We start from the raw sequence: 25,173 nt of genomic DNA on the forward strand, positions 1-25,173 counted from the left end.
TCGCTGCCGCTGTAACACTAGTTGGGAAATGAATGTGGTATTTGTATTCATCTTCACAATTTGGAAAGAGGGATGCTTTCTAGTTATTACTACCTGCCAGCACACACTCATGTCTGCTTTTTCACATCTTTCCTTCTACCTTCTCCTGTCTCCTCTGAAGACACGAGTGTGTACACTGTCATAGGCGGTGTTGAGGAAGCACGAGGCCTTTAAGGGCTGGAGACACTTTATTTCTGTTGCAATTTCAAGAAGAGCAGAACTCCAGTGTTTGGGGAATGGGACTGTGCCAGCTGCTCGGAACGCTTTAAATGATCTTTGCACTCAATTTCACTTTGTTATTTCAAGCTAAGAATAGGACATAAATCACTGGCTCTGCTGATGTGCAATATGCTGAGACTAGGCTTGTTTGCAGCATGAGCTCTGAAGAAGGTTGACCAATTTCTTTCAGCATTTACAAAGCTATGATGCTGTGTGCTGTCTTTGTTCTTTTCCTATCTATCTTTTTCTTTCTCTGTTTTTTTTTTTCCCCCAGTCTATCTCACTGCATACCTGTCTTCTAAAGGCTAAATCTGGTAAAGGCCTAAGCTGGGTGTGTCAGGGTTATAGATGTAAAGGATCCACTGAGGATAAAGAAGATTTTCACTCTGCTTGTATCACAATTTCAGCGCTTCCTGTATCACCCCCTACTGTTAACACTTGTGGGATACTGCTCAGCCATGTGGTAGTTGGACTGTTTAAATGATGCGTGTGTGTTCACTTACTTACAATAAGAAAGCTGAAGTCTCTTGAAAGTGTTTCACTAAGCCTCTTGGGGCCTGGCTCTTTACAGAACAAATTAGTTTCCTGTGCTCGTTTCCATGTAACAAACCCCATGTCGTTGGAGCCAAAAGAGCTCTGAGAACAGTTGAATATCTTCGTCCTTTGGGCTGGAGGGGTTTTTGCTACGTTAAACGAATGAAGCCATATAACAATCATTTTGGTAATCAGGCCAGCATAGATTGATCATAAATTATCACCAGGCAGCTCTAGATCTGTCATAAATTCTTACTGACTTGTTCACAGGAATGTTTATGTAATTGAGGGAAAATAGAGAGGGGAAGTTAAGTCTCCATTTTACAAGTTAAATCAACTATAGTGAGATGAAACACACCCACACACTTGGCTCCAGATCAGCTTCAAAGTTCTTGAAAAGCAAACCTTTATGAAATCTGTATTACATAACACGATTATGAAATCAAATGCAAGGCATAGAAATCAGCAGTTTCCCAGGTGTCTCTGATCGTACTCATCTTGCACACTCCTTGTGTAACATCATATCCCCACAAGCACGGAGTTACAGATTCAGGATTTCTCCAACAAAGCAAATTTTGGTATTGCTGTGAACACTGATGTGATGTAGGATGTGTTAGAGCTGGGAATTGTTGAAAGAGGTCCAAGGAGCTGTGGTTCCACAGCTGTGGAAAGAAATCCAATGAACCCATAGAATGAGATGCAATCTTTCAGGACATCCCTTTAGAAGAGGTGCAAGAGCTGCATGGAAACAAACAAATATATTAGGAGATATTTATTATATTGAAGTGAAAGCTATGAATTAAACACCAAATGATCTGGGTTTGCACACCATGCAGTGCAATGCCAGCAATCAAAGTAAAGAAAAGTTCATTTAGAGTTAAAGCTATGCTTTAATAACAGCTTAGTCCTTTTAACACGTGTGAAATAATATTTTTGAGAGAGGAAATTTTTGGCATAAAATGCCAAGGTGTATCTAACCTATGTCATTTTAATCTCAGGAACAGGAGAGTTATAATATTAACAGGTGGCATGGAGACATTTGTTCGAACTAAAGAATTTGAAGTCAGCAAATCCTGACGATAAAGAGCTGAATGCCTGAGATGGGTGAGATACAGGGCCCTTTGTAGCACTCCTAGTAGAGCTCATCATGTTTTGAAGAAAATGAGCAATTTCTAAAGGATTCACAGAATCACAGAATCACAGAATTGTAGGGGTTGGAAGGGACCTCTAGAGATCATCAAGTCCAACCCCCTGCCAAAGCAGGCTCCCTACACCATGTCACACAGATAGGCGTCCAGGCGGGTCTTAAATATCTCCAGAGAAGGAGACTCCACCACCTCCCTGGGCAGCCTGTTCCAGTGCTCCGTCACCCTCACTGTAAAGAAGTTCTTCCGCACATTCATGCGGAACTTCCTATGCTGTACTTTCATCCCATTACCCCTAGTCCTATCCCCATGCACTACTGAAAAGAGACCAGCCTCACCACTATGGCTCCCACACCTCAGGTACTTATAAACCTGGATCAAGTCCCCTCTCAGCCTTCTTTTTTTAAGGCTAAACAGACCCAGTTCCCTAAGTCTCTCCTCATAGGGGAGATGCTCCAGGCCCTTCACCATCTTAGTGGCCCAAATTGTGCCATAGGATTGTGAGTTGTGACATTTCTTGAGTTTGATAGAGGAGGCCAAGGGAAATACTGGCCTGAATTCAGTCCTCTGTAAAAGTGTGGAAGAGTGGAATGGCAGATTTAGGGTTGTATGAAAAAGTGGATCTACTCTGAACGTCACAGAATTTTTCAAGGTATTGGTGATGGTTGTGGTTTTATGAGAGATTACTTTTGTCGAGCGTCACTAGCAAACGTCTAATTGCTTTGTTTGTGGGGTTTTGGTTTTTTTAACCCCATCAATGTCAATGTATGAAGTTTAGATTTCGTCAGGAAATATGATTCCCCATCACACGATGCTTTGATTTAAAAGTGGTACTATTCTACAGCACTAGTAGAAAATGTTTTAGGGGGGTTTAAAATATAGGAGGTTTTATTCTTACAGTGATAATTAATATTTTTGTTTATGCTCCAGATATACCTAATGATAATAGCTGCAGGTGATATAAACTAATAAAAAGCTAACAGCAAGAATAAGTAGCTATCACAAAATAATGAGTCTGTCTTTTGATGTTCAGTGGCATATTTTCCTTGTTATGTTATGAATGAGGTATAGCTGTGATGTACACAATGGAATCAAGAACACCACTGAGGCCACCTTGAAAATGGTGGTGTGGAAATAAAACTGACCTTACTCATGTAAGGAAGCAATCCACGAGATTTATTAACAATTCATCACGTATAAAGATCTGCTACTTATATTTCAGGATGAAATTGATTCCTTTTTGCCGTCTTCTTCTCAATACTTATGTGCTCCCATCTCTTCTGCATGATTTTCATGTTATGGATTATGATAACGCTAAGATCCTTACTGTCTTGCACATCTCACCCAAAAATAGGTGCAGAAAGGGGCCTTAGACAATGTGATAATAATGTTTCTTACATCAGGACTCTGTGGTCTGTGCTAGAACAGTGACCGTGACAAACTACTAAGACTCAGAGCTTCTACTGATTATTTGTGGATCAGGAAAAGCTTAGTTCTTGTAGTTTACAATTTGATTTCTTAACCTTAAACTTTCCTTTGAGAATGGCCACTTTAAGAAGTGCAGTATTGAATACAGCTCAGCTGTGCCTTCAGATGCAACAGCTGTCCATCCTTATTTCTTCTGCTAGTGTAGCTTCCTTGCAGACTGCCTTGTGTAAGACTTCTGTCTGGGAAGCAGTTTCCCCTAAGGCAGGTTGGCAGGATATTTTTTCCCATCTTTTTCTGTATCACTGGGGACAGAACATGTGCATTACCAGCTGGAATTGCTTAGGTGCTTCTCACTGAAGAGCTCTCCTGCCATGTCAGAGGCTGGGGATAATTATGGCATTTTAGCCGTCTCTTCCCTTCCTTCTTGCTGAAATGCAATCAGTTTAATTTTCTGAGATTAAGGCATTTGGCCGAGGTGATGCTTTAAGCTTTATGTCAGTATAATTGAGCAAGGTGCAAGGGTTGTGATAGATGCCATGGTGACTGATGCAGGATCTTCTTAAATAAGTCTCCAATCATATATATAATTTCCAGATACCTGGAGGTTTCAGTAGAGTCACTTAATTCTAATGCACAACTGCTCATATAATACATGACTGATTATTCAAGACAGCATATAACAGAATATTATTCTTTTCTGCAACATAAAATTAAGGAGTACGTAGTGTTAGCCTCAACTAGCTTCTACTATATATTTATGGGATATTTCTGCTTAGGATGTACTCACGCCCCTAATTCTGCAGCCTAATGATTATCACTATCCAATAAACATAGGAAAAGAATGAAGATTGCACTGCATCTAATGTATTTTAAAGATCAGTGTAGTCTATTCCATTTTCCTCTTGGTGTCACTATAGGATAAAGTTAATGTTCTTTGGGTATTCTCCATGTTGGAGTACACTTGTGATTTCCCCTGTCCCACTCTGACTTTATGATTTTCCTAATGCTCGTTCAAAGGAGACAATAACGAATACATTGACTTGAAATTTGGACACGTCCTCTCTGTCACTGAACATCCTTAGCGTTGTGCTGGAATATTATCTTTTCCTTTTTAAAAAGCAGTTAATATTATAAGAAATTTGGCTTTGGGTTGGGATCTAGAGAACCTGAACAGTTCTAAAGACCTGAAGGCAGGAATTGTCATGCTTAAAAAAATGACAAAAGGACGCATCTTCTAAAGAGGTTTGCTTGTGATGCTAAGTCCTTAGCACTTTTTCTACATGTGAAGAAATAGCTGAAGGCCTTCAGTTCTTCCTATGCAGAAAACATTTTTTTGTTCAGATGACTGATAAAAATGTAGTTTTCTTGTTTCCCCCTTCTGCCTCTTGAAGTCAGACTGCAGCATTTTGGTGGGCTGTGCTCAGGATTCAGTTGTCTAGTCAGCAGGAAGGAGCTCTTCCAGCACTTACACAATATCCCAGTGAGAAAACTGGCTGCAAGCAAATCTAGTTTGTTTCAGGTTGCTGAACTTTTGATCAGCCTCCAACCAGCTTGGGTTATGAGATCCCAGTTAGTGAGAATTAAAGTATTCAAGGGTGGACGGGATAGCAGCATGGCCAGGAACATTAACTGAGCTCATTTAGCAAAGAATCTGGTTCACCTTTAGGAAGTTACAGAGCACTAAATGGCTTCAGAGCACTGCAGAACAGAAGCCTGAGCAGTTTCCCCCTGTGCTTTCCAGTGAGATGAAAATCCTTGGCAATGTTTACCTCTGGCTAAGAGCTGTAAAGCAGCTGGTCTTTTTACATGAGATAATGGATATCCCTCTTCCTTAAACATGCCCTCATTTAAATATTGTCTCTGGTCCCTGTGATGTGTCTTTCACTTACACGCTTGTCACTGTCACTCAATTCTTGTGTAGAGCCAATTGTTCTTTCAGCCTGTAGTCAGCAGCTTGGAGACAGTTGAAGTTACTATTTCTGACTGTTGTCTTGATGGCATCTTAGACATCATTCTCCAGTAAAGTGTGAAGCCGGGTAGCTGAATAGAACATATTGAAAGAAAACTAGGGCAAAATTAGACGAGAGTTCTGCACATGACACAAACTGTTTTAATCTAGAATGGAAGCTACACACCATTTCGTCTCTGGACATGAAAGCTTATTAGTTGTCTAGCATGCTATTTTTCCCCCCCCTGGAAAAGGACTGACGCCACCTCTTTCATGACCTCCTGATTACCTACTTAGTGGCACCATCTGATGGCCATACCAGTTGGCGATGCTGAGATGTAGAGTTGAAAGTGAAAGCTGTGTATAACATCGGGATTCTGCAGGAGAAGCAGCCCCTCACACACTCACTGTCAGAACAGAAGAACCAGATGTGTGTCTCCTCCTCTCAGTTGTGAGCTGTAGCTCATCTGGCTTTAAATAAATGCCAGGCCAGATTGGAGTAGTCACTACATCCAGTCTCAAAAGCAACATTTCCTTCAGAAAATCTTCCAGCTCCACAACACGATATCCCCCTTGTTTCCTCAGGAGTTCCTACTGTTCCGAGAAGCTTTTTGCCTTGTATTTTAGAGACCTCACTGCTAATGATGAAACTCCTTTGTCACTCACACTTACCTCACTTTGATTCCAGTTTCTTTATCACCTCATGTCAAGTGCAATCTACCTCCTCTCATCTTCGACAGCACTCCACCCTCAGAGCAAAGGTAGTTGTTGCAATTAACTCCTGTTTTCATGACAGCGTTCCAGTTTCTTCATGTACTCTCCTTGACTGCCCTTCTTACCTCTTTACTTGAGTAGCAAACAAGTAAAGCAATCTTCCTCACTTTCTGATCTTTTGGAGGTGTCTGGCTTTTTCTATGCCTTCACTTTTAAGACTGACCATTGTTTTCTCATTTCCTATAAAATTCCAGCATTTTACAGACTTAAAAAAAGAAATTGGCTGCTTACCTTCGCCAAAATGGACTAAAGATCAAGCAGTAACTACTTTGGGCTATTGCAGATCTGTGTCCTATATTCAGAGAAGCCTCTATAGATCTAAGGAAAGAAATGCTAACATTATTCCATGCTACAGAGGAGATCCAATGGATTTGCTTCCACTGGGTTTATGCTAGGATCAGTCAGTGTAGCAAATGGTTCCTTCTAAAACACCAGGTTTCCACAAATACAGAAGCATCTTATGCCTGTAAACTCTTACCTGTCCTTCCACTCTCACTGTCTGCTGCTGCGAGGGCTCCAGTCGCGCACTGACTTGCCATGTCCCCAAACTTTCCTCTTAGTACTCATTCTCTGTCCTACCAGTCCTTCATCTTCCATCAGTCTTTCTAGCCACCCTCATGCACTTTTGCCCCTTATCCTTGCTCCCAATTGATTCCAGCCACTCACTCTGCCACCTGACCTCTTTGCCATCTCTTTGATGAACCTGGCTCAAATTTCTCCTGTAAGCTGCCAGTCCCTCCTGTTGCTTCACTTTCCTTATGCCTGACTGGAGTTGTGCTACACCTTTAATTTTTGGGGTCACTCAGCTGCATTAGCAGCGCCCCAGCTTGTAGCCTGAAAACTGGCCACTTTTGTACTTCTGGAGCCTGAAGCGAGCCTGTTTTAGTGCAACTCCCTGTGCAGTTCTTTAGAGCATGCGATTAAATACAGAAAGTCAGCAGTTGAGTAGCGCACTGAAGAGTCATCTAATTAAGGGCTTTAAAGTATTTAACCATCTGTAAACAAAGTCTGTATTCTAAAACAAAACTGTCCCCACAGCAATGCCTGTGTTTGTGTGGGATAAGCTCCAAGCTGAGTGAAACTGGTGAAAGGGAGGGCTGCTCGATGGCTGGGACCAAACCCATTTTGTTTCCTTCTGCAAGAACAAAGCAATGCACAAAGCATGGGGACTGTACAACTTCATTTTATTTTGTGTGCTTTTATAGGATATAAATAAATGACAAAATTACAAAATTTATAACTGGAAGCCCAAGCATATTTACATAAGTTTTGTTGCAGTGAGGCTACTATTTACTGTTCTCCTATACAGTTTTCCTTTTGGTACCATATTTTTGTGTTAGTTTTTGACCGTCAGTTGACTACGTACATATCAACAGTGAAGAGGCAAAATATGTACAAGGAACTATTTTGTTCAAGTAAATTGAATACTGTATTAAAATTATGTCATCACTCGGCGCTATGATTAGGTTTAATTAAACCATATACAATTATCAGGTTTAAACCAAGTCCCGTTTCCAATTCTGGAATTCACCAACTGATGATTCTAACTGAAAACCTCAGCCGGATATGAAATAAGAATTAAAAAAAACGTTAAGACAACCACACGATTTATCAATATCTCTATCATGAACTTCAAAATGATTCACAATTTGACTTGATAGAACAATATACGTTAAAATGCCATTTTTTCTCCTATAGTGATATTTGTACTGTTATAATTTCAGTTCTACATAAATATACATCATGGTATTATACAAATACTCCACAGACGTTAAAAAAATTAAAACACTTTAAAGAAAAATGTAAGCAAATATTATTTAATCAAATATTAAGCAAACGCTTAAATCCTTTGTTCCGTGAAAACAATTTTATAACTTTGGAATTTTTTTCTTTTTCTCGTTATTTCTACTTAGAAAATGTTTTGCGGTAGAATTTCACCAGCATTCTTCTAAACAAGCTTTCTTGTGGCAGAAATCTCGATAGCAAAATCCAGAGTTTTGACTTTTTTTTTTGTTTTATTTTTATTTTTTATTTTTATTTTTTTAGAACCACTGAGATTATTTTTAAAAATACGAGTAGAATTCATGGCTATAGCGATGCCAAACTGCATAAACTTGCATGTAAGTGGAGTAGGAGAGTGACCATTCCGCTTCCATTTCAGACTGGTGGCATGGAACATCCAGTGCGCTGATGCTACACCTTCTACAATTTTCATAATGCTGCGATAGCAATGGTTTAATTAACCTCAAAATAAACAACATTTGTCATAATTAATCTGGCTTCCTTTCCATAAATACTCTCATGTTTTCCTATAGTACTTCTCTTCCATAAAAATATCTAATAAACGTTTTCTGTGCATTATTAATACCTTTCTTCTAACCATTCATAAAACTCTGATCCTTTGTTACAGTTCAAGAGGCTCCTGTTTCTGCAGAGGATCAAAGGACACCAATGATTACATATAAAACCAGCGCACACAGAAATCAGGGTACCTAATTTCTCGTCACTTTAATGAGTTCTTTATTCAACACAGCAAATATTAATGAATTCAGTGGTTTCACAAATACTCTATTTATTAATTCTGGTTTATATTTCAATTAAAAACTGCCAAGATTTAAATAAAAAACCAATCAAATATCCTACTCGTAGGCAGCATTAGTGTTAGTTTAGAGACCTTTTGTTTTTTAAAAAGTAGAATTCTAAAAGAAGAAATCAAAGAAAGCACTGTGGCAGAGTCACAAGGGAGAACTGCGTGAAAAATAATGTTTCTCACTCCTCTTGTGGACTGTAATTTTAAAAGTCTTCGTATAGTGTCATTCTTCTGTCAGTGCTGCAGGAAGAAGAACATCACCAGAAATGACTATCAGCCTTTTTTGTTAGTTACAAGGCCACGCATACAGTGCAGTCTTCCTCTCTGCTGGGTTGAAACGTTGCCATAAAGGAAAGGCTGTGCTGTGACTGCTTGGAGTGCAAGGCACAACAAGGAATAGGGGGACAGTTTTGTATCAGAAAATGGTAGTTTCATACTTGGTATTAATGCCTCTTTTGGCTTCTTGTCCGGGTTCAACAATCCACGGTAGATTCGCGAGAGTCTTTTGCTCAGATGGATCTATCTGCTTTAAAACAAATGCAAATATACAGACGGGTTACCATCTCTGCACACAGCATTTCAAGCAGATTATATTTCTTTCAAAAAAGCAACAACCCCGAACACAGAGCAAGCCCTTTATCAACAAAGTCCTCTTCTAATGCCTAAAGCATGTCAGTGCAGGGGGTCTACATTCCCATCTACTTACTGATGGCTGCCCTCTTTTTACTGTTCAGATCAGAGCTGTGTCTATCCCCAAGCTATAGAGCATCAAAGCCTGTTATGCTATGTTTAAAGCAAGACTTGATGCTCCGGAGTCGTTTTAATAATGAGACAGATGATGGCATCAAAAAATGTTCTTTCTTACAAGTCTATGGATGAAGAATCTGTGCCGATGTACTGAAAAGTGTACGGCCAAAAGCGCACTTTCATGTGTATATGTCCTCTTCCACTCACCCTAGAATTAACTATCACAGAGGATGGCTCTCCCTTTATATCCAAGGAATATGATACAGCATGCAATCAAATCACGCCACGTCTGTATTCTCTCTTGATTTAAAAAAAAGTTTCACAATTTTTGGGACATTACACCAATAAAAGAGTACTTCTCTGTCTGCCATGCCCTCTAAGATGGCACCTTTAATAAAAGTGATAGGGAGGCTCAGATTACCTACAGTTCTTTTGAATTTGAGATTCCAAAGATGTTAAGGTGTATTGAAATACAGTTCTGAAACAGGTTCTGAAACCTATTTCTGCTGAGCATCAAAAATAAATAAATCAATCAATAAGGTAAGAAAAGAAGTTGCTTGTTGTGACAAGAAGATCATTGCAAATTGATTTGGATTAGTAATTTGATTAGGTGTAATCATTTGGCAGCCCTACCTAAATCAAACAAAATTTGTGAGCTATCGATATGCACATGCAGTGGCTTAAGTTTGGCTCCGGATTGATTTCTTGACACAAGCTCAGGAAACTCCTTGGAACTGAACAGTTTTGGATGTATGCATTGGCTGTGATCCCCAGCACTACTGAATTGACTTCTTAAATTGATGAAACACCAAATGAGCGGTAGTTCCAAACGGCTGACTGTGATACAGTGACTCAACCCTACTGAGGGTTGGGCAGGGGTGACACAACTTCAACATGCATATCATCTCTTACTGTATAGCTGAATGTTGGTTTTTATTCACGCACCACTCCATTCTACTTACCACTGACTTCCGAATACTAACACGCGGTTTTGGAATAGGTTTGGAGGGTTTGTTTTCAAAGCTCTCAGGGAGGGTTGAAGAATGGCCCCCTTTTCGCGCTTGTAGTGCAAGCTGATAGGCCACCTCAAATGCTTGTCCTAGTGTGAGAATGATTTCGTAAGCTAAGTTCTGGAACAAAACAAAAACATTTAAAATTGGGATTAGGCAGAGTTGTTGTTAGATAAAAGAAGCGTTAGTGCTGTCTACAGAATGGATTTGTAATGAAGTAATTAAAAACACACTGGAAATAACTTCCTGTGTCTCTGCAATATTTACATCAGTCAACTGATTTCTAATTAATTAAGGACAATCTAAATGTAATCTACTGTAGTGAAAACAATTGCTTTTCAAATCTTTGAAAACATTGACTCACTAGACATGAGAAAAGGGTTGTGTGGGTGGGTGCCACCTTTTAGAACGAATGTATTCATTCCTGACCCTTCACTCTTCTTGATCCCACCCAATGGGTACTACTGCACTTATCTGACATTCCATTTTGCTGTCTTTCAGACCTCCTCTGCTGATCTCTCCTCTGCCCCCAGGGCACGCAACCTGACTTACTGCTTCCTGGAGTGTGCTGCAATGCCATGCGGTGCCATCACCCAGGACATGGGAAAAGGAGAGAGCTTCAGATCTGCTGTGACCCTCCTCAAAGGACAAGACATCCTTGTTGAAGGTGCAGATGCAGATGCAGTGCACCCACGTATGCGTTAAGGTAAGTGCTACACTTGGGATGTATAAAGGCAGAGGCAACCTTCTTGTGGTTTTGTTTTCTAAAAGTAAAACTGTTTGAGCTTAAACTGGAATGTCAGCATAAGCCTGGGGAGTTTGCAGGTATTACCAAAGAGGTCAGGTTCTAAAGAACATGATCTACTTAGTGTTATACCTAGAATATTTTAAATTCTTAGAGGATGTGTGGAAGAAAACCTGTTGAAAGATTTAATAAAGCACGAATGAGGAACTGGGGGATCAGTACAAATGTGGTTTTTTTTATTTGTTTGTTTGTTTTTTCCAGTAAAGTTTTACATCAGATAAAGCAGCTGTGAGTTTCAAATTTGACCATAATCCAAATTGCAACTGAAAGCCTATGGCAATTTTGTCAGGCTTGTGGGTTTGTTTTGTTATATTTATTTCTAGGCTCCTACAAGCTTTCCAATAACATCTTGGACCCCTGCAGAACAAACACCAGCCTTCAGGCTTTCCTTCTCATGTCCTGTGGTTTCCTTACCGTAAGTCATGCATCTTAGATGTAATTCAGGAGTTACTCTTTCCTTCCTGATCCTCTCTAGCTGGATGCAATCCTGCATTACTTTGAAACTAGGTGAGCCCTTAAAACTCCCACAGGCTTTTAATATTATTTCAGATGTATACATTTTAAATGAGGTGCATTTTTAGCCAGTTGAGGCTAAGTGTTGAGTTTGAAATAAGGCAGAAAGCAGTGCAAGGCACACAGATGCACACTATCTGCCCTTCAGTGGTTCAGTACAGCTAAAGGGCTAAGCATTTAATTTCATGCCTTACACTACAGTTTTGCTGCAGCCATTAAGAAGTTTCATCCCTCTGTTATCACACCTCTATACTAAGAACATGTAGGCTAACTTCAGCCTATTTAGCTCATTATAAGATCTTCTTCTAAAAAGGTGCCAACTCTGGACTTTGCTGGGTCAGAGGGAAAACAATTATAATCCTCCACTGGGGTATCCTCTCAGCTGTGATGACTACATTAACAGCAACAAGCCTGCCAAAGTTGCACAGCATCCTAAATAAGAACCTCTGCGTGATCTGATGGCAGCAGTCTCCAAACTGTCTCACTTTTAATTTAAGGGAACTGGTCTGGACTGAGAAAGACTGAGAATACAGTTTGCCAGAGAAGTCAGAAATGAAAGGCTAAAAAGACCATTATAAAGTGCTCTGTCTTTTAGCAGAACACTAGTTATGGAATTAAGACCAGCTGAGTATAATTGTTAAAAATGCACAGAACAATATTATTTGAAATGGAGTACACATATTAGCAACACAAGGATATTATTTTAAAGACATCTTAATCTGCTGTCATGACAGTTAGATAGTGTACTATATCATCATGGGATTATCTACACTGGATACTATCACTGATAAATGAATACACTGACAGCATGTAATGAAGGCTTGGAGAAAAAGTGGACAGTAATACTGTGAGACTGAGAGAGTGCACAATCCAGGGAAGTATGTGAAAAGGTCCTTGGGGGACAGCATGTAAAATCCTGAGAAGAGAGTGGAGAAAAGCAGAGAGTTTGCCATGTATAGGCTATCTAGTTTGGGTCGTGTATCTTGTGAGAAACCACTATGATTTCTTTTCTTGAGCAGAATGTGAAGTTAAAAAATAGCCCTTCCGGGAGCATGTGAAAATCTGTTTAAATGGTTAGTATATATACAAAATGCTTTAAATAAAACAGAACATTTATTGCTTTGTTCAGTATTCTAAACATAAACTGAACCATTGTGCGTAAATGTCATACATTGTGCACTGCGATAGGGCCTTGAAGAAGCAGTGTACACTTCTCTTGGAAGCCTTAGAGGGCTTTAAATTTGTCCCTTTTAAAATGAGAAACAAAACAAATTAAAACAAATCCAACACAACATCTGCTGAATCGTGCTTAGAAAAAAGACACCAAAGCTAAATGAATTTGGTTTGAGGAATTTCTCATCTGTAGTACTGGGAGAGGAATATGAAAGTCAGAGTTTTTATATATTCTTGGATGGGCTGTTACTGGAGAGAAAAGAGAAGGAATTCCTTGGAGATTCAGGAGGAAGATAAAAACCACAAAAGCCATAGTGGAAAGCCTTCTGATGGAAGGAGATTTTTTTTTACGCATGACACAAAATGAAGTTAAGTGGGTCTGTCTCTTCAAGAGATGTTTAGAACAAGGTCATAGACCCCATGGTTATGATGGGAGACACTGACCCTTACGGCACCCTGACAAGCTCCTTGGAAAGGAAGTTTTCAGTACCATTGGGATTTTGAGTGCTGCTACAGTCGTGTTCCTTGCGCAGCACAACAGAGAAGGAAGGTAAGCTAATGCGTCTAAGCAACAATTTTTCTGATATGAAAAACTGAGGTCAATTGCCTTATTTGCAACATAATGTGTTAATTCAGTTCCTTAGTTCAAGTCTGAGTCGGTATTCTTCAACTGTTTTAAGTCAGCCAAACAAATTACAATGGCTAATTGTTTTGTTACTGTTGGACTTATTTTCTTTACTGCACAAGCTGCAGCAGGCATTGCTTCTTCACTGTGTTTTCAAGCTTCTATAAAGCCATATGGAGGTTTCAGAAATAATTTGAGAATGAGAGCTAGATTGTTAAGTCCCGTCTTTTGATCTACAAAAGATTTAAATGTCACTTGCAAAGGATTCTTTTATATATTTGTAAATATACATATGTATATATTGTAGAAACTAATGTTTTGACCTATTATAACAGCATTTTGGATCTAAAGAAGATTTGATGGGTTTCTGCTTTCAGGTAACAATCTTTTTTCCCTTCTAATAGCACAGTCAAATCTGATCTTTAGACTGAGTTTACTGAAGAAGTGTCCTTTGGCATCCCGCAGATAATTGGTGAGACGATACCACATTTGCTGTGTAGAATGTAAATTAGGACACACCATTTGCAAAGTACTGAACTTTAAATCTTAGCTGGCAAAATCAAACAGAACACAGAATACAGAATCTTAAGTTGAAAAATCTGAATAATTCCAACCCTGTTCAAAATTTCCATCCCCTGAGATGAAATCATTTGCCCAGTTCTTAGCTGTCAAAAAGTCTTCAAGGCCAGATGTTGAAGATTCCTACTATAGAAACCTGACCAGAAGGGTAGGTTACTTATTAATAACTGGGGTTCTTTGAGGTCAAGAACTGTCACACACATACATTTACACTGTTGACTGTTCATATGCTTTACCTTCCAGACCAGAAAACATTTACATTTTGGGACAGCTAGAAAGGACGTGTATTTGTACACATCCTAGTGCATCAGTCTTTGTTCAATCAAAGACAAGAAGGATCAACTTGCCAAGAGTGCTACAAGGAAATGAACATGGCTGGCATTTGCTTGTAACAGCTGTGGTCTGCATGCAGCTTTCATGAACAGACACTCCTGCAACTTAAATTCTTGAATCTTTCTCATCTTGGATTTAAAGTGATGGTCAGTTGCATACTCTTCTGAATTCATCCTTCTCTTCTAATGTGGCACAGAGAGATATTTTGTATGCAACATGGCCATGGAAACAGGCCTCCCAAATGTGCCTCTGAGACTCTTGCAAAAGCCATGCATGTAGGATAGCCCAACAGGAGAGACTCATTTGCTCATGAGCTGAAAGCTCGTGGTGGCTGAGTGCTCCATCACAAGAAGGCTGTGAGGATAAATTAAAATGACTTTCCACATTCTGCCTAATATGCTCTCAGAGAGTATAGTCTGGGCATGCTGTTGTTGGGTACTGCAAAGGAAAAAAAGTTTTCCATTCTTAAGATGTGCAGATACTATTCTGATTGTATCTGGATGGTCACGAGAGCAGAGAACAACTTCAAAAAAATCTTCAGTCCCCAAATCCACTGGAAGAAGGCAATAAACAGAAGTTTGAGGCCTGAAGACATGTATTTTTCATTGCTGCAAAATATGTGTACTAGCAGTTTTCAGTGCTTATCCAGATTAAGTCTGCACAGTGAAGGACAGAAGACTTCAGAGAAGGGAAGTCTTGGGTTACACAGAACCCCTGTCTATCCTGGGCATGAACTAGAGCAGCTGTTGTGCCTGTTTATGCTTTTTGCCCTCTTTTCATCAGTGTGTTGGACAATGAAGGAACGTCTGACTGAAATTTCTTTGGATGTCTCCCATGCTTCAACTGGACTATGGTGCAGGAACTATCATCATAGTTTCTTTCTCCAAAGGGAAATCCTTCATTGGTGGTTTTGACTCTGGTTTCTGCAAGTGGATGTGTGAAGTGAGTTTAAAATATCGATCAATACATTTTCTTCTACTCCCAAACTTCAAAATATCTTAAGCAAGTCTGATGTCACTCCCAATTTTCATTACAACATCATAACTCTGAGAAGTTGAGTCACTTCTAAATAATACGCATCAGTGATACTTGTGTCACCATGCTGTTAGACTGAAAAACTTCCATATTTGCAAAAACAAAAAGAGTTCTTTACTGTTTCCTAAACTAAAGGACCTAATTTTCATCTCAGTGCATATATTATACATATGTATATTTATGTGTGTATATATATATATATGTATAATATATATTATTGCCTGATGTAGGGGGTCTGCTTTGAAGGGGGGTTGTACTCAATGATCTCTGGAGGTCCCTTCCAACCCCTACAATTCCATGATTCTGTGATTATATTACCATATTATATAAGATTTAAGATGCTTCTTTTTCACACTTTACTGCAGATTTTACCATTTTCAACTTTATTTTTCTTATTATGATTGGATTTCCATCTCTTGAAAAATGAAGAGGACTGTATCTATTAGCAAACTGGAAGACCAGGCTCCTCTGTAAGTTCTAGACTTAAATTGAATGTACTGTATGCTTATGTTGCAAATATTTACATTTCTTTTTTTCACAGTTTTGTACTTCCATCAGTAATATCAGATTCTGAGCAATAAAACAGTACCAAAAAAAAAAAAAAAAGAAAAAAAGAAAAAAAAGAAAAAAAGAAGGAGAAAAAAAAGAATATTTGAGTAGGTAATACCCCACTGAGGATTATGTAGCGCATGAAAAGTAATACAAACAGTAAAGTTTCTTAAATTAGCCATTTATAGTGGTTGGGGTAATAAACACTCCTCCTAAGGTATAGGAAGTGAGCAAAATGTTAGAATTACTGCTGGATCACTATGCTTTCCTTGCTGAGCAGGGAGAAGATGAATTTTATCTGATATACCTGGCTGTGTGTTTGTGCTTGAACATTAGGCCTATAAATGAAAATGCATTACTTTGAAACTGCTAAGAAGTCTTTAAATGGATTGGTAGAAATAAAAATGTCACTCAGTTTACTCTCTGTTGATTCACTTATCACTAATATAATATAACATTTTGTTGACAACAGTTTGCCTATTTTTAATACCATTTAAAATCTTTTTCTATTCCACTTGGGCACTAAAATGTCAGTAGAGAAGTTAAACAACAAAAGTACTGAACATAAAGGTTAATATTCTTTTTAACCTACCTTCCTTCAAGCGATTATTTAGTTTCTCTGCAATGCTGATGACTTACCCAGTCACAAATAAAACGTCTCTGTTCAGACATCTCTCTTTTCAAATTTAATCTATTTATGTAAGCACATTTTGAGAATTCAGACATTATACTATATTAAAATCTTCTTTTTCTTGAGTAATTTTTATTTTCAATATCAACTGCATGAAATTTTAAGTTTCTGTTGTGCTTAGCTGAAATGGCAGTAGGTGAGTATTCCACAGACATTTTGGATGTTAAGCCTTCTGGGTCCTAAAGCTTAGAGCTACTACTTCAACAAATTTAGCTGAAGACAATAAGACTGATTAATTGATATATGTTCATTATTTTTTGAGACACGGGTGGGCTTTACATCATCATTTGAGAAGCATAAATGAAGGAAGAACTCAGTCCACCAAATTAGAAGAGCTGTAAGGACTTCTGAAGTGAGTCTTGAGACTTAACTTCAAAGTAAATGCAATCTGTTTGCAAAAAAAGGGAAAGGTGCTGATAAAATATTTTTTCCCTTACCTGCATCATTTGTTAAGCTAAAACTCTCACTGTAACGACAGAGAAATGAAGACCACAGAGGGGCCATCTAGACTATTACTACAGTCTGACAGTGGTTACAGGGGTGCCCTTATCCACACGAACATTAAAAGGACAGTGCTCTACAGCGCTCTGTTATCACAGGTGCTTCAAATCCATGAGATTCAGTGTGGCAGACAAATACTGCAAGGACCTCTTGAAATGTGTAGTTAGCTATCTGTGTGGTCTCTTCTTCCTCAGAGCTGTAAGTGTTTCAGTTCTCTGTTTAAAGTAAGGACAAAACTTTCCATTATGTTCTCTATACATTTACAGAGAATTTTCAGCTCTCCAGTTTATTCGGAAAACACCAACAGGTTTAAGAAATACCCAGAAAAACAAAAGTTTGAGTTATCAGGAATGATCCAGCTAAACAGTAAAACACAAAAGCCCATGGAGTGTGGGAATACAAGAAAAGCTGTTCAGAGCAGCAGCTGTGAAGCAAAATAAACATCAATGGAGTAGCTAATAAACCCAAAGAAATTGCCCGCTGATCTGTCCAAAAGCAATCCATATCAATATCATGAATGTGGGATGTGCCCAAAGGCTTCCACAGGAGGAGTCCAACCCTCTCGCCCCTTGTTGGTTGGTTTGGGACAGACTCATGAGTATAACAGCCAAACAGCTGGACGTCACTGAACTAGCCTTTCCTCAACTTTGCAGGCACCAGAACACAGTCCAAAAGACAAACTTAATTTGAGGTAGGTCTTGAGCCTATCTCTCAGTAGGACTGAACACTATGTAATGCACGTTGGTCCAGTTCTGATTTATCTGCCATGTGCTGCAATTTCAGAGTGGGTGGCCAGAATTGATTTTTATGAACTTCTTGGAAGTCTACAGCTTAGATTAGTTGTCACTCGTCAAGACTCACTTGTAAATGTGTTTCAAAAATTCATCCACACAATACTGTATTAAAATATTTTTTTCTTGAATAGTTTTAAAGTTCCTCTTGTGCTACTTACTAAAGTTTCAGTTAGCAGCTGTGATTACACAGGTGAATTGTTTCCAATGGGAAATGAGATAAATTCTAGTAAAATATTTGCTGTTCTCCAAAACTGTTCCTTTACTACCTCATATTCGATTAGTAGCTTCATTTGGTAAACAAACAATACCTTCTATTAATCACCATAAGCCTTTCTAAAAAATAGAATAAAAGAACTGTAAGTAATACAAAGCACTACTAAATAAATATATCTATTAACTGACCACATCAAATGCAGTAAATACATGGCAGTAGTGGTGATTGGTCTTCAAGTCTTTAGTGATGTACGCAAATGTAGAAAGGTCTTCCGGGTCTTGTGCAGCACAGGAAATGTTACGGATTTCATGTTCAGCGATAATATTCTGTCGGAAAAATATATTTTCAATTAATTCAGGAATTCCATGTAAAAAAGCTGCAAAAGGCATGTTTTTAGACAGGCATTTGTGTCCATCTCCTCTGTTAAAGTATTTCAGTTTCTTAATGAAAGGAATTTAATATATCACATGTGAGTTTCTTACACAGTTCGTTGCAATTTTGACCCTCTCCTACAATACCTAACATTGCCAATAAGACAGTGAGAGACAACTGCACTCCAGAGTATTCCCTATGATTCTATTTGAGTTTTGTACAGATTATGCAGTATCCTTTAAAACACCTTTCCCAGCATACAGCTGTAAATACAATTTCAAAGCACTACACAGGCATCCTCTGATGCTGCTGTTTTCTGTCTAAAAGTCACTATATCTCACTGCTTCAGGTGGCTGATGGACCAGAGCTGGTGAAACCCAACAGGCCCAATATCCAGTTCTTTGCACATGGTGTTTGACAAATTTCAGCTATATTCTTTCAAGACAACAAAACAAAACATCCATCATCATTTATAATTAATTAAAATCCTGAGCTCTTGAAAGGGTTCTTAGTAAAAAAGTAATTACAGAAGATTCTGGCAACATTTCTCCACTTGGTGACAACAGCATCCTGTAAGAGATATAGAAATATTAAACTGTTCATGCACCGAGCAACACTACTTGCAACAGCCAATGTAAAAGCTATAGCATACTATTGAGCTACACGTGGGGTACATCCGTCTGATGAAAGAAATGAAGAAAGAAAAAGCTGTCTAAAGCTTTGAAGATAATTATGAATTGTCATCACATAAGTTACTGATATGTAACTATGCTGCTCAGGACAAAGGAACCATGAAACTAGAGAAGATACAACACAATGGCTTATGATTAGGCCTTGCATCAGCAATGCACACATTTCAAATGATTTATTTAACAGATGAGTGACACAGAACAGGAATCTCCTTAGAGGTTAGTTTATATGACCTTCTGAATTGTGTACCTCCTGACTGTAGCAATGGCTTTTCCATAAAAAAATAAAAACAACAAAGAAAAAGAACAAGCCTGCTGCAGCGTGACATCTTCACTGCACTAAGAACACATGACATCTGTAGCGCCACAATCCCTCACAGCTCTACACTTTGCTGTTGCCTTAGTGGCATCTGCTCAAGTTAGAACAACCTCTGAGCATCTCTGCTTTTCCCTCATCCCTGTCTTTTCCTTCCCACCTGCTCTCCTCCCCCTCTTCTTTTTTACTTTTAAAAATTTTTTTGAAGAATGGAAAATACATGCAACTAAGTCACTTAGGATGCTTTGCCATACCCTCTTTCATTTGCTAAAAGAAGTGTCAGCTCTCCCCCTTGTATGTAGGTGTCAAAATTTCTAAAAGACATATTAATGTATGTAATTAAAGAAATAACAGCTTAGAGAAAAAGTCTTAATAAAAAGTATCCCAAATTCCAAATTACGGGAAAAAACACGACAAGGAGACTGTTACTGAAGACATGAAATAATCCTCTTAATTTTACATTGTTGCAACATGCTTGATTATTTCTGTTTAATGCATTATTCACAGAAGTTACAGAAACAGTACTTATGCTTCAATATATGCCAATTTATAATGATATGTGTAATCTCTGCCTAATGACTATTGGCTTTTTTATGTTACTTTAAGCATTTTATTTCCTTTGTTTTTAAATTGATAACTTTTGCCCTCAGGAAAGTTTCTGGGGAGAATGACAATTCTAACAAAACCAGGCACTAAGATATCCACAGATAGAGCTGTAATATACTCTCATTGATGATGTAGTGTCAACAATGTAGTTTAAAAAGCAGAAAGAATTAAACTTTGGGAAGTCTTTAAATCATTTTAATGCAAAATTGTGAGCCACTAGGTAACTACCTAAAGTTATATGCTGTGTGAAAAGAGATCTGCTATGTTGCAACTTTTCCTAGGTCACTTGAGGTTGGCAGAGGGATTTACAGTTTAAAGCTTATTTTAGTGTTTAATTTTAAACCAAGTGAAGTTTGAAATTATAATCATTCTAACTTTGTTTTGAATAAAATAAGGTGTGCCTGAAATAGATCTTGTGGATGGAAATCAGCAGTGAAATAGGTTTTCCTCTACCTTCTACAGGATTATCCTCTCTGACCTCCTTTCATAATTAGGCATGTTTTCAATGCATGCTTTTTCTGTTTCCTAGGGTCAAAACTCCAGGAGACCAATAATGTTAGATGCTACAAACGATAAGGTTATGAATCAGTTTGCTGTGTTTGGTAAGCTCTTCTGGCACTGGGCACGTAAAATTGTTGTTCTAAAAATTATCCCTCAGTTTTTCAAAAGCAATCTCCAGACCTTCATAAAAAGCAGGGAAGGTGAAAGTCAGTTCTGCTTCTGCCAAAGCAATACCATTGAGAGACCAAGCTTTGATTAGCAGCCTTCCCTTTACTTGCCTTCTTTGTGTTGGACAATTCCTTTCCTCACAGAAATTACCCAGCAGTTAGGGTTAGCTGTGATCCATGAGAAATATCTCAAAGCCTGCTTTGTCTATGCAGCAATTTTTTTCTGGCCTCACTTGCAAAGAAATGGTGTCATGTCAAAGTGGTGTCATGCCAAACTTCAAGGTGCCACTGAAATAGCTTTAGTAGAATGAGGTCAGAGCCTCTTTGTTACCTGAAGCTTTGTCTGCTTTAACTCAGGATACAAATTCTTAGCTTGGTAGCATAAAGTAAAAGGATGAGCAGCCATGAGAGCTAAGTTTTCAAGCACATAACTGCCAGCTATTTTTTGTCATTTAAAAGTATGCATTTATTGCTAAGTGGTGCCCAGCTCTGCCAACTATAAGCTCGCACAGAAGCGGTACAAGTCGGAATAGGATCTCACCTTAGTGCTAATCTGTTTTGGGTCTCGAAGGAATTGAGTACAGCACACTGTGGACAAGGCTGATAACAATGCTCCTGGGAGGGCTGCAGGCTATTACCTGGTTTTTACAGAAGGGAAAGGCAGTGCAGATTTTGAATGGAAGAGAAAGCATTCTACCACTTTGAGAAAACACAGGACTGTGGCATTATTTATCTTGACCAACTACTACTACGCTTAAGTTCCAGTGGGACTGGTCTAGAGCCACCTAATACTATTTACCCAAATTCTTTAAAGTTTTCTTCTTAAGAACAGATGCACTGTGCAAGGAGGTACTGGAGACTCCTTTTGTTCTCTTGTTCTACTTTTTTTTTTTTTTTTTTTTTTTTTTTTTTTTTTAAACATAAAGAAACTGAAGTTATGTCCCTTACACTGTAGAGGAGATTTAAGAGCTGAAAACAGCTTTATCCAAGTTGGAGCTAATAGCATTACAATGTCCTGATTTATGTCCAGCACATCAGAGAACATAAAAGAAATGAAGGCTGCAGAAGCTCCATTTTGACTTAATGGAAGAAAAAAGAGCTGACAGGAATCCCTGGCCTCTCTGCTCTGGCAAATACTTTAGACTTGACATAATATGTACTTCAGCTTTGTTTTTATTTCGTGCCATCTTCTAGCCCTGGCTGTGCCTTCCAAACCGTAGCAGAAGATCACAAATCTGCTTTCATTCCTTCACTTAAAACCTTCCACTTTAAAAACTGCCTGTTTTGTCAAGTTTGAAGGATACTGGGTTAGATGTACAGTGCGGTCTGAATGCACAGCAACACAAAGCAGTTACACACACTATTAACCTGATGGGGCAGATGAGATGTCTGATTTACTTTTCACATTGTTTGATGCATTTTAGTCATGTAACAGAAAAAAAAAAATTAATTATATTCACATGCAAGCATCAGTGTGGTTTGCACTTTCTTGCTGTCTTAGACAAGAGAAGAGAAATCCATGCATTATTTTACTCCTACTTGAAAGGATTTTACATTTTACTTTGGCTAAGCAATAACCCAATGTTCTGTCCATCACCAAGTTCTCCAATCTCTCAATTTCTGTCTTAAAAATTTAAAATACAAACAAACAAACAAACAAACAAACAAAAAAGCTGGATCTATTTTGAAATGTAAAACATGAAGCACAGAGGTTTTGCCATAGCACACGGCAAGATGAACACAATATGGAATAACAACAACTGCTACAAAGCTGCAGCAGTTCAGGGAGTCAAATGGGAAGTACCAGGAAAACAGCTGTCAGAGAGGCACCAAGATTTGGGAAGCACACCCAAGGCTCCTGTGTCTTATAATGGCTGGCCCTGGATAAAACCTTGCTAATTGATACATTTTCATATTTTTATTTCTTATAAAAAATTATATTGATGAAGAAATACACATATTTTCTGCATGTTTAAGGAACTGCATGGGGAAGAATATGGTATTTTGTGGAGGCCCTTTGCCAAATGTCTGTTGTCATGAGTTTGCCTTTTAACATCAGAAGACTGGACACAATGTTCTCCAACTGAGCCATTAAAGGTGCTTCACACAACCTCCAGACAGAGCTTCTGGACAATGACAGCAAGATTGCATCAATTGTGGAGAGAAGAGAAAAAAGAAAGGAAGCACACAGTGCAAATCTGTCCCCTCTATGGCTTGGTGCTCTAACAGAGCCAACCTCGTAAGTATTCTATCTGCGAGGAAGAAAAGCTGATATTCAGTGATTGTACATACCTTATTTGTTGCATCAATAAATTTGACTCCTTTGTATGAGACAGACAGGACAATGGTTGGCACTTTCTTCATTTGTTCCGTAGACTTCTGGAACAAAAATGAAGATGCTGTTGGAGTTGTAATGCACTTAAAAATCAGCATTCTTTCTTTTCTTCTTCTGACAAAATGTGTCAGTTAAACAAAAGATACTTATTCAAATATTTGTATTTTTATTGAGCTGACTGATCTCTGGACTTTTGAAATAGCTGCCTTGTAGTCAGGAAACTAAAAAGAACCTTGCGGTTTGTTGCAAAGATGATAAAGCCTTTCCTTTTCTCCATACTTAAAATGACCAGTCACGTAACCAGGGATTTCCCAAAATACACACATTTAAAACATCCATTTGATGTGCCCAATTCACCCCCACCTTTCTTCTCCTCCTCCTGTCCTTCCCAGCTGGAATAACTAACAGTGCATTTTGTGGAACTACTTCTTTGCTGCAATTAGTTGTTACTCAGGAATATTTCACTCTATCCCTCACCTTCTTGCAGCTATATTTGTCATGTGAGATATGCCTGCAGCCCTCCAGGCCTGCCAGTCAACCTGTCAGCCCGATGCTGAATCTTGTAAAGCCTAACCAACCGCATTTCCGCCAACATGGTTGTTACCACGATCGGCTTTACACATGAATTAACACAGAGCCTTATTCCGCATTCCCTCAGTGGCCAGGCTCTCTTACCTACAGTTCATGTCTTTGTATAAAGCTATTTTTCTTCTACGCTTGCCTTCAACATGAGGCAGACAGCTAAGATACTTCCTGATAAACCAACTGTGCATATACTTGGGATACATTTACATTCTCTGTAACCTGTCTGTTAGTTTATGGATTAAGTTTTCTAAAGAAAGAAAAGGAAAAACAAACATCACGTAGTTTAAAGATGGTCTGAATCTTTTTAAGGTGGAAGCAATTATAGAGAGGACTATTCTATACAAATCTACTACAGATAAAACATGTAGATAAAGTTCAGCAAACACTCACTTGTGGTAATATCTGCAAATGATCATAGAAAGAGAGCAAACTTTTTCTTGAGAGGAATGCCTAAGTTCAGATAATTAAGTATGAAGAAATGCAAAGAAATATCAGCACACATAATGAGGGTGCAACCACGCTGAAGTCTAGAATTGCCATTCCAAAAGTTAACATGAGAAGCTGGACGTGAGCAGCAGTGGCGGTTTTGTATTTTTCAAGAGAAATTTAACAGCAAAGTTTTAAACTTGAAAACGCAGACTGTATCTGAAAAAAAAGATCTGTCTGAAAAATAGGTGATAGAAACACCAGAGGGAAAACAAATAAAGCTTAAACAACCAAACATACAAGCCTGCAAGTAAGTTTCTTTTTCTGATCTCATTCCTGCCCAAATCAAATGTGGCTCCATTTTTGTCAGCATAACATCCAAAGCTACAGAGCCAACCCAACTCTACAATTAGTGTTACATGCAGTGAAGACAAGAATCTCTAATTAAGTCTCAAAAAGAGCCCCTCCCATACATGTAATGGAGAGGACCACCCCACTGGTCAGTATCAGGCTACAAGAGACTCAAGACAACGTCACATGTCAATTTATCCTGGAGGAGGCTTCTTTTACCCAGAAGCCTGGACGCTTCTTAATAATGAATTTGTAGATGTTAAAACACGCTGAAAAATCTAACAAAACCCGAAGAAGGGCACTAATATGATTTGTGTTTTTTCTGAATGCAAAACAGAACTGTCTCTGCCAAAATCAGTGAGCACATACCTGCGTGTCTATATAACAGATCTCAAGCAATTCTTTTCATGAAATAAAATTTCAATGCACACAAAGCCTGACAGTGACTGTACAGAAACTTCAGTACATACACCCATCAGAATAACAAGCAATATACCCCATATATGCTTATATTCAGGCAAAACATTCACAAATATGACAACTTCACTTTCATCATCTGGCAACCCAGCAATCAGCCAA

General features: G+C 38.5%; 1 protein-coding gene across 9 annotated transcripts in view; it reads right to left on the reverse strand.

Annotated features, from left to right (window-relative positions):
• Positions 1–7,254: 7,254 nt before the first annotated feature.
• ANKS1B (ankyrin repeat and sterile alpha motif domain containing 1B) overlaps positions 7,255–25,173 on the reverse strand; it is a 393,118-nt gene continuing 375,199 nt past the window's right edge. For 3 of the 9 annotated variants that reach the window (XM_085515431.1, XM_085515425.1, XM_015858781.3), the window contains 4 exons: positions 23,190–23,273; positions 18,435–18,572; positions 10,387–10,554; positions 7,255–9,203 (listed from right to left, as the gene is read on the reverse strand). In XM_085515431.1, coding sequence (XP_085371557.1) covers positions 9,093–9,203; positions 10,387–10,554; positions 18,435–18,572; positions 23,190–23,273 — 501 coding nt within the window. In that variant the 3' untranslated portion in view covers positions 7,255–9,092. Of the gene's footprint in view, positions 9,204–10,386; positions 10,555–18,434; positions 18,573–23,189; positions 23,277–25,173 lie in introns of all 9 variants that reach the window. The other 6 variants (XM_015858799.3, XM_015858774.3, XM_015858766.3 and 3 more) reach the window with 3 other exon arrangements.

The sequence above is a fragment of the Coturnix japonica genome, chromosome 1, assembly GCF_054131305.1.
Source record: "Coturnix japonica strain WE chromosome 1, WE-NBRP24, whole genome shotgun sequence".
NCBI classification, from domain to species: domain Eukaryota; kingdom Metazoa; phylum Chordata; class Aves; order Galliformes; family Phasianidae; genus Coturnix; species Coturnix japonica.